General features: G+C 40.4%; 1 protein-coding gene and 1 long non-coding RNA gene across 2 annotated transcripts in view; one reads left to right on the top strand and one right to left on the bottom strand.

Annotated features, from left to right (window-relative positions):
- RORB (RAR related orphan receptor B) overlaps positions 1-14,524 on the top strand; it is a 150,403-nt gene that overhangs the window by 100,947 nt on the left and 34,932 nt on the right. Inside the window, exons 2-4 of the mRNA XM_080574310.1 lie at positions 401-486; positions 7,225-7,366; positions 9,633-10,034. Of these exons, the coding sequence (XP_080430436.1) occupies positions 401-486; positions 7,225-7,366; positions 9,633-10,034 (630 nt within the window). The remainder of the gene's footprint in view (positions 1-400; positions 487-7,224; positions 7,367-9,632; positions 10,035-14,524) is intronic.
- Positions 3,895-9,577, bottom strand: LOC308185776. The gene is made up of 3 exons (XR_013943748.1): positions 8,688-9,577; positions 8,464-8,557; positions 3,895-7,449 (listed from the first exon to the last, which is right to left on the bottom strand). It is a non-coding gene; the product is annotated as an uncharacterized lncRNA (long non-coding RNA).

The raw sequence follows: 14,524 nt of genomic DNA, 5'->3' as shown, positions 1-14,524 counted from the left end.
ATCTACCTCTGCAAAATGAATATTTGAAAAATGTAAGCAAGAGCAATCTAGATAATTATTTAGGATCCTTAATGACTGTCATTAGTAATAATGAAGATGAAATTAACAAACAAAAACAAAAGAGAGGAATATGAGGAAAAACTTGCTAATCATGAGATAACAAACTGTTTAAGAGTTTTGTGGGGTATGGTAGAAATTACATAATGTGAAGAGATTAAATTCTGCCAAATCAAAGCATTCAGAAACATACAGTACAATAAGAAGCAGTTATATGTTATCAGGGGAGGAAAGAGGGGGACACAGCCTGTCTGTTATCTACCTCTAGCTTTTAAGACCTTCCTTTCAGGAAGAAAGAAATGAAATAGAATTACATACTCAAAATGTTTGTCTTATTTTTCAGCGCAAATTGAAGTGATACCATGCAAAATTTGTGGTGATAAGTCCTCTGGAATACACTATGGAGTCATCACATGTGAAGGCTGCAAGGTATGAGTTTTGAGTACAGCATAGTCATCATCATCTGCATTAGCCTCAGGCATTAGTGTATGCAATAATACACTTCTACACTCTTTCAAGCAAGAGATGCCAAAGCCCATAAAGCCTGCTGTTCATATACATATGTTTCATATTTTACTAGTTACTTCTGTTTTCATTAAATAGTCTTTAGAGTTACTTCCGCTTTGGAAACATGAATTAATCACATCTGATACAGTACAAGTGCTGATCAAGAGGATGGCAACTTGAAGTCACACAAGTTCTACTTTAAATCAGCCTGAGAACTGGATTGTTTCTTATACAATCTGTGTAGCATTAGAAGTTGATGTGGTATCTCAGTTCAACATCTTAAAAGCTTACAGGTGTCAGTTTAGTCTTGTTTTATACCCTTTGTATTCTCTGCAAGACAAATTGTAGTCTCCAAAAGAAAAAAATGCCTTACATTATGTGTAGTGTAAAAGGATCCTTTTCCTTCTTCCCTATAGGCTCCAGCATAGTGGAATTGCTAGGAACTGTCAGTGAGACAAAAAAATAAAAAATAAAAAATTAGCATATTATCCCAGGCATTGGCTCAAATAACTCTAATCAGACCCCAAGCAAATACAACAAAAAGGCTTAAGTTTTCAACTTTAAAAAGAGTCTGTACTTCTTGTTATGTAAGGAATTAGATTATTACCTATGGAAAAACAGAATTTTATACTATACACACTGGTATTTCAGCTCTGACTGTAAAAGAGAAGTTGCAAAGATGACAACAACATCTCTGGTTGATTCTATATGGAAACACACAAGTTGGTGCTTTTAAAGGTGGACACGTACTTGTAGAGTGAAATGGAAATTCTGTATTTGTAAAATCTGAAAATTTGTGTACACCCATTCAGAAATGAAAATATGTAATGCCAACATGTTAAGAAACAATATATTGTCAAAGATCAGATTTCTCTCAGAAATATTAACAATTTTAAACTAAGAGTCCACAATGTGACACTGTCTTATTGTGAGACTGGACTGGGAATAAGCATCTTTTTATGACAGTCACATGTGATAAGATTAGACTACTTGATCTGATACCTCAACACTGGCACAAAACTGACTAGAGAGAAATTCTTTAAGCAGAAAAGGAGAGTCTTAACTCAATATCCAGCCTCCACAGAGGAGTAGTGTGAGGGGTAGAGTCTCCTGTAGATGTGATTAGGGTTGGCCCCTGTGTGTGCCCTATGGGGAGATGATACCCCTCAGCTCTGTGTGAGGACCACTTATTGAAATAAAGAACTTCTCTTATACTCACAGCAGTTTTAAGCCTATGGTTTTTGTTCCAGCATCAGATCAATTAGTCTAATCTTGTTTAGTGAGTCTGTTGTGAAAAAAAGATGCCAGTTTTCACATCAGGTTCAACAGGAAGCCTCTCCCTCTGCAAGACCTCTCTCTTAAGGTAAGCACTGTCTCAAGCAGTGCAACTCTGCTCTTCATCGCCCAGCAGTTAAATAACTATTTGTTCAGCACACATACTAGTAACTGGTCATGTCTAGCTCCTTTTGTCTGAATGCATTAGAAATGTGAACCAACTAAGAGGGAGAGCATGTACAGAAGAAAGAGACCAGAAGTCACAGAATCACAGAATCGTCTAGGTTGGAACAGACCTCCAAGATCATCTAGTCCAACCTCTGCCCTAACACTAACAAGTCCTCCACTAAACCATATCACTAAGGGCTACATCTAAACGTCTTTTAAAGACCTCCAGGGATGGCAACTCAACCACCTCCCTGGGCAGCCCATTCCAATGCCTAACAACCCTTTCGGTAAAGAAGTTCTTCCTAACATCCAACCTAAACCTCCCCTGGCGCAACTTTAGCCCATTCCCCCTCGTCCTGTCACCAGGCACATGGGAGAATAGACCAACCCCCACCTCGCTACAGCCTCCTTTAAGGTACCTATAGAGAGCGATGAGGTCGCCCCTGAGCCTCCTCTTCTCCAGGCTAAACAACCCCAGCTCCCTCAGCCATTCCTCATAAGACTTGATCTCCAGACCCCTCACCAGCTTCGTTGCCCTTCTCTGGACTCTCTCGAGCACCTCCATGTCCTTCTTGTAGCGAGGGGCCCAAAACTGAACACAGAACTCAAGGTGCGGCCTCACCAGAGCCGAGTACAGGGGGACAATCACTTCCTTAGCCCTGCTGGCCACACTGCTTCTTATGCAAGCCAGGATGCTGTTGGCCTTCTTGGCCACCTGAGCACACTGCTGGTTCATATTCAGCCGACTATCAACCAATACTCCCAGGTCCTTCTCTGCCAGGCAGCTTTCCAGCCACTCATCTCCCAGCCTGTAGCGCTGCTTGGGGTTGTTACACCCCAGATGCAGGACCCGGCACTTGGCCTTGTTGAACTTCATGCAGTTGTCCTCAGCCCATCGGTCCAGCCTATCCAGATCCTCCTGCAGAGCCTTCCTGCCCTCGAGCAGATCGACACACGCACCTAACTTGGTATCATCTGCAAACTTACTGAGGGTACACTCGATCCCCTCATCCAGGTCATCGATAAAGATATTAAAGAGGACCGGCCCCAGCACTGAGCCCTGGGGGACTCCACTAGTAACCGGCCTCCAACTGGATTTGGCTCCATTCACCACGACTCTTTGGGCCCGGCCATCCAGCCAGTTTTTAACCCAACAAAGTGTACGCCAGTCCAAGCCACGAGCAGCCAGTTTCTTGAGGAGAAAGTTGTGGGAAACGGTGTCAAAAGCCTTACTGAAGTCAAGGTAGACCACATCCACAGCCCTTCCCTCATCCACCAAGCGCGTCACTTGGTCATAGAAGGAGATCAGGTTCGTCAAGCAGGACCTACCTTTCATAAACCCATGCTGACTGGGCTTGATCGCCTGGTTGCCCTGCAAGTGCCGCGTGATGACACTCAAGATAATCTGCTCCATGAGCTTCCCTGGCACTGAGGTCAAACTGACAGGCCTATAGTTCCCCGGGTCTACCCTCCGGCCCTTCTTGTAGGTGGGCGTCACGTTTGCTAGCCGCCAGTTGACTGGAACCTCCCCTGATAGCCAGGACTGCTGATAAATAATGGAAAGTGGCTTGGCCAGCTCCTCCGCCAGTTCGCTCAGTACCCTCGGGTGGATCCCATCCGGCCCCATCGACTTGCGTACATCCAAGTGTCGTAGCAGGTCGCCAACCATTTCCTCATGGATAGCGAGGGCCACATCCTGCTCCCCATCCCCTTCCACCAGCTCAGGGTACCGGGTATCCAGAGAACAACCAGTCTTGCCACTAAAGACTGAGGCAAAGAAAGCACTGAGCACGTCAGCCTTTTCCTCATCTTTTGTAACTAATTTTCCCCCCGCATCCAGTAAAGGATGGAGATTCTACTTAGTCCTCCTTTTTGCGTTGATGTATTTGTAAAAATGTTTTTTGTTATCTTTAACGGCAGTAGCCAGATTGAGCTCCAGATGAGCTTTGGCCTTTCTAATTTTGTCCCTGCACAGCCTCGCAACATCCTTATAGTCCTCCTGAGTAGCCCGCCCTCTTTTCCAAAGATTATAAACCCTCCTTTTTCTCCTAAGCTCGAGCCACAACTCTCTGCTCAGCCAGGCCGGTCTAGTTCCGCGTCGGCTCGTCTTTGGGCACGTGGGGACAGACCGCTCCTGAGCCATTAAGATTTCCTTCTTGAGGAGTGCCCAGCCTTCCTGGACTCCTTTGCCCTTCAGAACCTCCTCCCAAGGGACTCTGCCAACCAGTGTCCTGAACAGCTCAAAGTCAGCCCTCCAGAAGTCCAAGACAGCGGTTTTACTGGTCCCCTTCCTGAATTCGCCAAGAATAGAGAAAACCATTTCGTGGTCACTCTGCACAAGACAGCTCCCAACCACCACATCTCTCACCAAGTGTATCCACAAGCATGCGTGCGCATTGAGCCAGGCAGCAGAGGGCCACAACATTTCAGGATGTGGTGTTTGTTGGAGGATTACACTGCTGCTGGCATTGCTACAAACTCCAGGGGACACAAAATCCTTTCACTGCATGTCTGCATTAGTTCTGCCACTGCAAATGCATATCCTAAGTGCTTAAGGGGTGTCATAAACTTTAAGGCAGCTCCATGATACACGCCTGCATATACTGAGTAACATGCTGGGCCCAGTGAAGAAAATGGTGTCTCCTGCCACTGTCACCACTGTCAGTGTGAAATCTGAAGACAGGTTTCTTCTGAAAGACAAAAATCCTGAAAAAAAAAAAAAAAGAAAAAAAGAAAAAGAAAAAAAAAAAAGAAAAAAAGAAAAAAAAAGAAAAGAAAAAAACTAAACAAACAAACAAAACAGAACTTTTTTTTATGAAAGCTCTCTTCTCATCTTCTCTGCTGGCCCCTGGCGCAAAGTGTTTGCTACTTCTGTTATAATCTGTCATGATTTAGAGTGCAGTTTGCATGACCATTCCCCTTCTCAGACTGACTGTCAGTAATGGATAAAATGAACTCTTTCAGATGCAGAAAGACTTGTTGTCAGTGCTAGGAACACTGGGAAACCTATCTTAAAGTTCTTATGGCTTCAGTAATGATTTGTGTCCTGCTTCCCCAAAATGTCATTATTCTCAGCAAATATAGCCAATATTATATAAAGATCCCCTAAACATGAAATGAGAGGTTTCTCTCCACTTTGAAGAAAACACTGAGATCTTTTTCATGAAGAACAAATGACAAAAGTCTCCTTGGAGAAATAAATTACCTGCTGTAGATTAACTTCATTATGTAACCCTTGATTTTTTCCTAAGAGGGGCAGAAAAGGAACAAACAAGTTTTTGTGAGAGGGGATCAACCTTAATGGGAGGGGAAAAAAAAAAAAAAATCTTGTGAGAGGGGATCAGACAATGGGTAAAAACAGCACTACAGGATAAGACATGTTGGTGCTAGATCGTTGTGTGTGTGTGGTATTTTTAACATCTTTTAATTCATTTGTTCTCTCAAATCCATATCTACATAAGAGCCACTAAAATCTAAACCAGAAAATGCTCCTCATGTAACAAACAAATTGGCTGTAAAGTTCAAAAAGTAGGTAAGAATTACCTGCAATTATCATCCATCTAGTGTTATATTAAGCTCACCTCCGCAGCAAGAAGAAAGTTTTGGTCAGCCAGTATCAGGCAAGTCCCTAGCAGAATTTTTCTGAGAGCTGCCCTATGGGATGTTCATGCTCTTAGCAGTACAAATCGTAAAACTTAATTTAATTTTTAGATATAATATAATCACTGATAAAACCAGCTCAGGCCAAACAGAGTCTCTTTATGCTCAACATTAGGAACTAGCACTTCTGTCTCCTTAGTGGGATATCATGCCTATAGCCCATTGTTGCTGACACCTTGTGCCACCCTAATTTGGTTTGCAAGGACTTGAGTGAGAGTTCGTTTTCTACCCCTGGCAAGCAAATTGAGCCCTGTTACAGCTTCACCCTTTTGCTTCCCCACTCTCACACTCACAGAAACCACAGCAGTTACAGATTCCATACTTTATCATTATCAGTCTGCATGGAGATAACACTGGTTTTGCCTAATGAGTGCAGTCAGCTCTTGCTTTCTGACTCCACTGAGAGCTGTTTACAAACCAACCCAGAAAAGCGCAACCACTTTTGTGTCACGTCTGGTAACTAGTGTAACTGCAGCAATGATACATTCTCTTTGTGGTTTCCTGCAGTTGTTAGACTATCCTTCACCTTTCCCAGCACAAAGCCATGCAGTTACTTGTTTTTACAGCTGTTAAGTTTGCCAATTAACTTCTTTTCTTTGTTTCTCTTTCTGTCTCTAGATTCATTGTTCCTCCTGTCCGTTATTTTACAGGAAATAAAAGAATGTTGTAAAATGTTTTCTCCCTCTCTCTTTTTCATCTCCTGGTTTCATTTATTTTGTCAACTAACTCTTCCATTTCAAGTCATTTTTACAGTAATAGTACCTCTTGGTGGTGATTGTAGCACTTCAGAGCTCATAAGGCTTTAAGTATTAGTTCTAGCCCTTTGATACTTTGCCAAATAGTCCAGCAACAGGCCAGCCAAACCTTCTAGAAGATAGAATAACTACAAAAATTTTAATAGATAAAATGGATAGTTATATTGCATTGATATGGGAAATGTCTTTACTTTCTCATTGTAGTAGTCTCTAAAGGTGTTGCTTTCTCCTTTGTGTATCAGGTTTACTTGATACAGTCATTAAATCCTAGTGCTTTTGTGATGCTTGAATTTGAATTACTTTTCACTCCTGAAGTGTATGGTCTCTCCAGATCAGATCAACATTTGCCAGGTTAAATTAAACAGCAGGCTTTTCAGCTTCTAATGCTACATATAGCCAGTGCCGGATATTACCAGTATCTTTCATTAAAGAAAGAAAATAGTCAGAATATGTACTTTTAAGTTATCTGTTTACAAATTCCGACAATCTTTTCTTCTGTAAGGAACAAGCACTAGATGATACTTCGTAGTTATTACACAATAGGAGTGTATTCTGTAACTCTCCACTTTTTGTCTTTTAGCAAAGTGGAATTATATTATTTAATATTCTTCTACAAAGAAAAATTCTCTTTATTGGGAGCGAATGTTCTTTAATTCCACTGTACAAGTTTAGTTCATCAGCAAAGCCATAGCATAAATAACATTGTGCTAAATAAGAATTTGCATGGCTGTGAGTGTGTGTGTGAGTGTGTGCACATATACTCACATGGTAATACTCTGTTTTTCTTCCTCATTGCCCCTAGGGATTCTTTCGGAGGAGTCAGCAGAACAATGCCTCCTACTCCTGCCCAAGGCAGAGAAACTGTTTAATTGACAGAACCAACAGAAATCGTTGCCAACACTGCCGACTGCAAAAATGTCTTGCCCTGGGAATGTCTAGAGATGGTAAGGAGTCAGATTCCTGCTTCATGCCTAAACCCTTTGAAACTCTTCTTCGCTGCTGACTTGCTTAAACTCCCTGTAGATTTCTAGAAAAAGAGAGAAGAGAAGCTCCTTGGTTTGTAATGCATGCACTGTGAGACATAGATCTTTGCCAGTTAACAAAGGAGGTTATCTTCCGGGGGGGGGGGGGGGGGGGGGGCGGGTAGTGGAGTGGGGGTATGGATTGGAATCACAAAATGGAGAGCAATGTTAGTTTGGAAGCATTAAGAGTTGGGAGAAAATGTGCTGTTCTGATCAAAAGCACAAAAGGGTCCTCTCTTGAGAGGTGGATTTATATTCTAGTTTATATAATTTCTTATATTAATAACATTAAATATTGATGTAAGAAAGCATCCCTTTCCCTGAGATCTCTAAAGATGTTTAACAGTAAATAGGCAGTAAAAAAAAAAAAAAAAAAAAAAAAAAAAAAAAAAAAAGATAATGTTGAGGTTAAAGGTTTCAAACTTATTTTATTCAGAGCACTTGACCTGGCATTTCTCAATTAAAAAAAAAAGGGGGGGGGGGGGGAGGCGGCATTTATTTCACTTGTGTATTACCTCCTGTCCGTGTCTGGGTCTATATAAGAAATGTTTATTTAGCATTGAAAATGGACATCAAACCAGTGGGAGGCTCCACAGTTTATCCACAGGCAGGATCCTTTGGTCCATGCAGAGCTCTGATTCACCTTTTAAGCTGTAGGCAGTTCATGTTGCAGGTCTGGTGGGAGGCTTGAGCAAAGCTGCCCACAACAGACCTGCCCCAGCCACCATTGCTAATGCAAGGACAGTCCGGCTCACAGCCACATTTGAGATGGTCAGGAAGTATGGTAAGAAAACATTCTGGTTTTGAAGACAGGTTATATTAATTAAGTTTCCTGCCAGCAGTTTTCCGTCTTAAACAATTTACATAAAATCTGTCATTTGAAATTAAGTCACTGATGAAGAAGTTACATAAAGAGCTATTTCTTTAGATGGCCCAGAGTTTATAAACTTGTTTAAAATTTGTGATAAGTGTTTTCCTACTTCAGTATATTTTATGTCTCACTGAAAAAACTTGCTTACCTGTTCCACCAGTCTGGGAGATACATTGCTATCTCATGGAGTCCTTTTGGTCCTAGAATGCCATTTACTCTGACAATTCAACTCCCACTTCCTCCTGGAGGAAATTAAAGCAGCAAAATTTCATGAGTTTAACAGCACATACTTTCCTGTGAAAAGTAGTGTTTCCCAAGTATTTGAGGGATCACACGAGTATTTTAGCATGACTGACAATCTTGTCTTCCCACCCTATAATTCAGGGAACACTGCATACAGTTAAAGAAAGGAATTCTTCTGACAGCATCACTTTCTTCTCTCATTGTTGATGTGAGGGTGTTTATACTTAATAATATTGAGAAATCTTGCAAGTTTAAAATAACCTGTATGGATTTTTTTAGCAGAGAAATTGAATGTGAATTTTACCTCTTAGCCATGTAACAGATTCATTTTTATCATGCGGAGGCAGGATACTAATTGACAGCAGCTGGAGAATCCAATTAATGAATATATAATGAGAATAAACGGTGGGTGTTTGTTTTTATTACTGAGGCTCTAAATTTGAAGAAAATACAGAGTTGTATTTTTCAAAATCCAGCCATTGTACATCATCTGTAAGAAAGTGCATAGCGCTGTGGGCCAGTTCAAGGGACAGCCTGTGTGTGTCCATGTGAAGTGGCTTGCAGACTTTGCGGAGGGCTGCAAGTAAGCTGGGGCTCATGACAAGAAAAACAAACTCTCAAAGTAAAGTGCAAATAAATTGAAGGAGCTACCACCCCCTCAATTTTCTGGCACATCCTTCTTATATTTTTCCCTTCTTTTTCTGTTGTTCTTCCTACTAGAAGATCTCTCACCCACATATGTAGGCTCAGAATCTTCTTTAGGACTATAACTGAACTATGAGGTAGCAAAAATGCGAGACAAGCCCATCTTCTCCTGCTAAGTGTGATGATTCTGAACTGATCTCCATTACACATGGACTGGAAATACTCAGCATTGGAAAATACACATCATAAAGTGTAAAAACAAATATTTCCCGAGGAATGTCCTCCTATCTGTTCTTTGATAAATTCTGCTGGATGTATCATAACAAAAGGATCTTATTTATCATACAGAAAAAAAAAAAAAGAAAAAAAAAGAAAAAAAAAGAAAAAAAAAAGAAAGATGAATGATTTGCATTACGCTTTATTTTTCAGCTGTGAAATTTGGAAGAATGTCCAAAAAGCAGAGGGATAGCTTGTATGCTGAAGTGCAGAAACACCAGCAGCGATTGCAGGAACAGCGGCAGCAGCAGAGTGGTGAGGCAGAAGCCCTTGCCAGGGTTTACAGCAACAGCATCAGCAATGGCTTGAGCAACCTGAATAATGAAACAGGCAGCACCTACTCAAATGGGCACGTCATCGACCTGCCAAAGTCTGAGGGTTATTACAATGTGGATTCTGCCCAGCCTTCTCCAGATCAGTCTGGGTTAGACATGACTGGAATCAAACAGATAAAGCAGGAACCTATCTATGACCTTACCTCTGTACCAAACTTGTTTACCTACAGCTCATTCAACAATGGGCAGTTAGCTCCGGGGATATCCATGACTGAAATAGGTAAGGAAAATTATTATCTCTTTTGTGTAATGGATAAATATAAACCAGATTACAATATTGTCTTTATTAAAATATTTTATAGGCATTCCATGTATGGTTCCATGTATTCCATGCATTCCATGCATGGTTCTACAGTAATTACTTGTTCATATGCACATATATTTGCACACATATACAAGAACTAAATGAAAGAAAATCAGCCTAGCAGTAGTTGACACGATTCTATTTTAAACAAACTCTGTGAATTATTCAGTCTCTTAAACCAAGCAGTTTATCTTCTGTGTGTGAAATAGGAGCACCAAAGCAGGTGATGAATCAATCAGAACCAAGTGATAATTAGTAGTGTGGCACTTGCTTCAAATGAGCTCATTACTAGAAGGCTTAAATGATCTCTTCAGCTAGCCAGCCATATTCTTGTCAACACCCAGAATCCCCATGGCAGCTAATTCTAGGGTATTCATAGTCAAAAAGCACCAGCTCCTGGTGTGTGGATGTACATGCAGAACAAGTTTACCTATCTCATGAGGTTCACAAGCTCAACAGAGGTGAAGGTAGTTGTGTAAACACCCCTGCCTGAATTCCTTGGAGAAGCACCCTTCCCTTCATTTCTTCTTTGAAAAGTAGCATAGAGACCTCACTGTCAGATGAGACAGTGGCAACAGGTGATTCTTCTGTAAGGGATTTCTGTTCATCTAACACCTCTAGTCCTATCTCCCCAACTCAACTGATGGTACTGCCTCTGATATATATAATGAAAGAAGATCAGCATCCTAATTGGGTACTTCCCACCTTAACAAGTGAAATATGATGATTCAGTTGTGGCTGAGGATATAATCAAAGGATAATGTTTCTCTAATTGGAATTTAAAATAAAATAAAATAAAATAAAAAGTTCAAAAAAAACCTATAACGAATGATTTAATACCACACCGTAAACACCAACTAGAGCTCTGGTCTGGTCTTCTTCCTCATGGGTGTATGCTAAGATGTATAAATATATGCATGTAGTCAGACCTACAGATTGCCCTGGAGTTGTGGTTTGTCCCTATGCCCGTTGTCATTTCCCTCCATCATGTTTGGTCTAGGCTGTCCAGTGAAGACCTACACCTACGGTGCAGCAGTATGGAGGATTATTGAGGAACATTTTCTCCATCCTCCTGCTTGGTTTTGAGGACTTATGAATATTACTTAAGAGTGAATTCTTCAAAGCTCAGTACTAGAACAGTGGTTAGTAGTACAAGGAACCAGCTGAGAGACAATTTAAACAATCCTAAGACCTGTTTCTCTACAGCACCCTGTACCAAAGGGAAATGTTCCCAGAGATGTTCAGAGGAGGTACAAGAAGTATTGCAGTTCTGAAGTTCTGATAGTACATTAATCAAATTAGTGCTTATATGCTCAGTTACAGAAGTGAGCCCAACACAGAGAATATGGCCATGGGACTATATCCATAACAGCTAAAGGATTCCACCAAAATCAACATGGAGAATATGGCCATGGTCCTATATCCATAACAGCTAAAGGATTCCACCAAAATCAATGGGATCTTTTGACTTACAGAGCTTTAGAAAAGTGTTTAACTTCTATCTCTTGCAGGATCACTAAAAAATAATGCATCACTTTTGGATTCTCGCCCAGCTTTTTGTTCTCCTATCCCTGTACTTTACTGCCCTAAATCCCACACTGTTTCCCACTCTTTCATCCTCCATACCATCAGACCAGTATTCCCTTTCCTGAGCAGAGAAAGGGGGAAACCCACGACTGCGGAGAGAAAGACACAGCTAAGGGCCTGTCTCTGAGCTGACAACAAAAGTCAGGTGTTGGAATTGCCTCTTTTCTATTTGAAATTGGAACTGAGGCTCCTAAATTACTAGAATTTTACCCAAGTTCTGCTTTTTATGTCATTTGTGGCACCTGCAGCAGAGAGGTAACGGTGTTACTGAGAGATAATGCAGTATAACTGGTAACTTATACAACTGAAAAAAAAAAATGGAAGAGAGGTACCATAAAGTATCGGGATTTAAGCACAGATGAAAGACATTTTCAGGGTTTAAAAATAATCAGAAAACAGCTCTTAATGCTGCAGCAGATTGTGAGTGTCTATATAGCCACAGTCTAGCAGTGAAAGCAGGAAAACTCTAAGCAGTGGGATGCATTGATTTCATATTAAAATATGATTAAATTTCACTCTCTCTTACTCAGTCTGGTGAGACTTAGGAATAAATTCAAGTCATGTTAAGTAGAAGTTATGACCTTAACTGGTAGGTGAATAGAGAATATAAGAGAGAGAAAAACTATACTGCATTGATTTTTGTGCTTGATAGGACTTTCTTTATGCTACCCTGCCTAGTGATACTCCAAACTGCTCTTTTAAGTATCCAGGTCATTTTAGTTCTTTTCCTCACTGAAGATTTTATACCAGATTCAGATTTCCATTCTTTATGTTTTTCTGGTGTTCATATTCTTCAAAAGTGTATTTGTTTAAGCACCAGCACACTTGCCTTGTCTTGAAAGACAGATCTTGACAAGGTGCAGACAAGACACATGATCTTGTCCGAATGCAACCCTTCTCATAAACAAATGTGTGAGAATCCTTCCATCCTTGAGTTCCTTAAAGTTGGTGTAAGCTTTTCACAACAAGACTTATTCTCAGGCAGCCCAGAATCATAGCACTACATATTATAATCATAACATCATATTATAACCAATATCCTGCTTACTACTTCAGTGCTATTGCTTTGGTTGTTTCTCACTTACCTTTTTCCTGTATAGGACATTTCTTATTAAGACACCTCTGACTGCACATTTCTAAGCTTGAATCTTGTTTTCTCTTTCCTATTTTTCTGTCCTTTTCAATCCTGCTACATTAGGTCTCAGTCGTCATTGATGATTTGTGACTTCTCTCAGTTTAGAATTATCTACTCATTTAATTAACATGCTGTGAACCCTCTCTTCCCGTTTATTAATAAAAATGTTAAATGCTTGTTAAACAAGTTCTAACAATGGCCCCTGCTGCACCTGACTAAACAATTTGTTGCAACTGCATAAAGTACTATAGTATTTACCTTTTGCTCACTACCAAACAGTAAGATTCTCTCAAAAATTAAACAAGAATTCTTCATTTTGACTCAGATATAGAAATAATGTTTTCTATGTTACCGTACCAAATAATTTATATAACATATACTTTATTTTCTTCACATTTTATTTTTTACCCACAAATCAAAATTATCAGGCATGCTTTGATCTTTAACTCTTATATGTTTTAATTTAAATGTAAAAGTTCTATTTTTTCTGAACATACCTTGATTTGTTGTACACTTAATAGTGGAAGTGGAAACTGTTCATCTTAACAGTTTTGAGATTCAAAAGTTTTGCACAGCAGATACTTTAAAACATAATATTAGAATGTCATAGCAAGCAAAATATAGCTCATCCTGCATTACATGCTTACTAGTATCTCTAAATACTGTACCAGGAAATAAGTGTAGGAGAAAGACATGATGACAAATTGAAGTTATATAGGGCTTCTTCAGAGGTATTTAGAACTATTATATTCCTCCAAATAGGTTGAATATTCCAGGGTACAACTGCACCTTATCTGATCATGATGAGAATGCTGAGTATAAGAAAGAGTAGTCTTTCAAATATAGAAACAAATTTCTCATGTAACTGCCAGAGCCTATGATGAAGAATAGCTTGATTAAAACAGGTAGTTCCCCATTAGGCAGAAGAGTGCCTTAGGCTCTGCTCCGGTCAGTATTCCAGTTCCTGATTCAAAAAGAAATTCAAAACACCAAGAAATCAATCTGAAGCTGGTAAATAATCAGAAAGGAGCAGAGCTTCATCTTGACATCACTTGAATTTCTAGGCTATTTCCTTTTACTTTTAAGACAGGTATTTTCATCCATGACTCAAGGCATCTTGTTGGAGCCGTGAGCTGGATTTGTAGCCAAGGTGGGCAGAGGACAAAGGAAGTATTCAGCCACTGGATGAATTGAGCATGTTCTTTCTCTACTTGTCCTGCTGCCCACTGGCAGCACAAGCCAGGTGTGTCCCGCCAGCCAGGCAAAGCTGCCAGTATGGGGGGGCACCCATGTCCCGGGGGTGCATGGTACTGTGTCTCCCTTATATCTGTAGGTCTGGGAAGGCAGAATTTCCTCCTGTTGTGCTAGAAGCTCAAACTCAGGTCCAATCTGCCTCTGTGTTGAAAGCAAGTATTTTGTTGTGCATAGAACATCCTTCTCCTCACGGAGAGAGAGAGGCAGAGGTCAGCCTGTGCATGGGAACTCTTTAAGGGAAAAGGCAGCTCTGTTTCCTGACCCTTGCAGCTCCACAGAAAAATGGTAAAGCTTGTTCCCAAGTGTGATTTTAAATTAACAGGTATTAAAGGCTTATTTTTAGACTTGGTCAAATTAAAGACCATCTTGTTTCAATGTATATGCATAACATTACCTGTTACAAAATTGAGCATTGCATTCTCCTCACAAA

This window comes from Anser brachyrhynchus, assembly GCF_964034855.1.
Source record: "Anser brachyrhynchus genome assembly, chromosome: Z".
Classification (NCBI taxonomy): domain Eukaryota; kingdom Metazoa; phylum Chordata; class Aves; order Anseriformes; family Anatidae; genus Anser; species Anser brachyrhynchus.
Note: the sequence above shows the minus strand (reverse complement) of the source record. Positions and strands in the feature narration are given on the sequence as shown.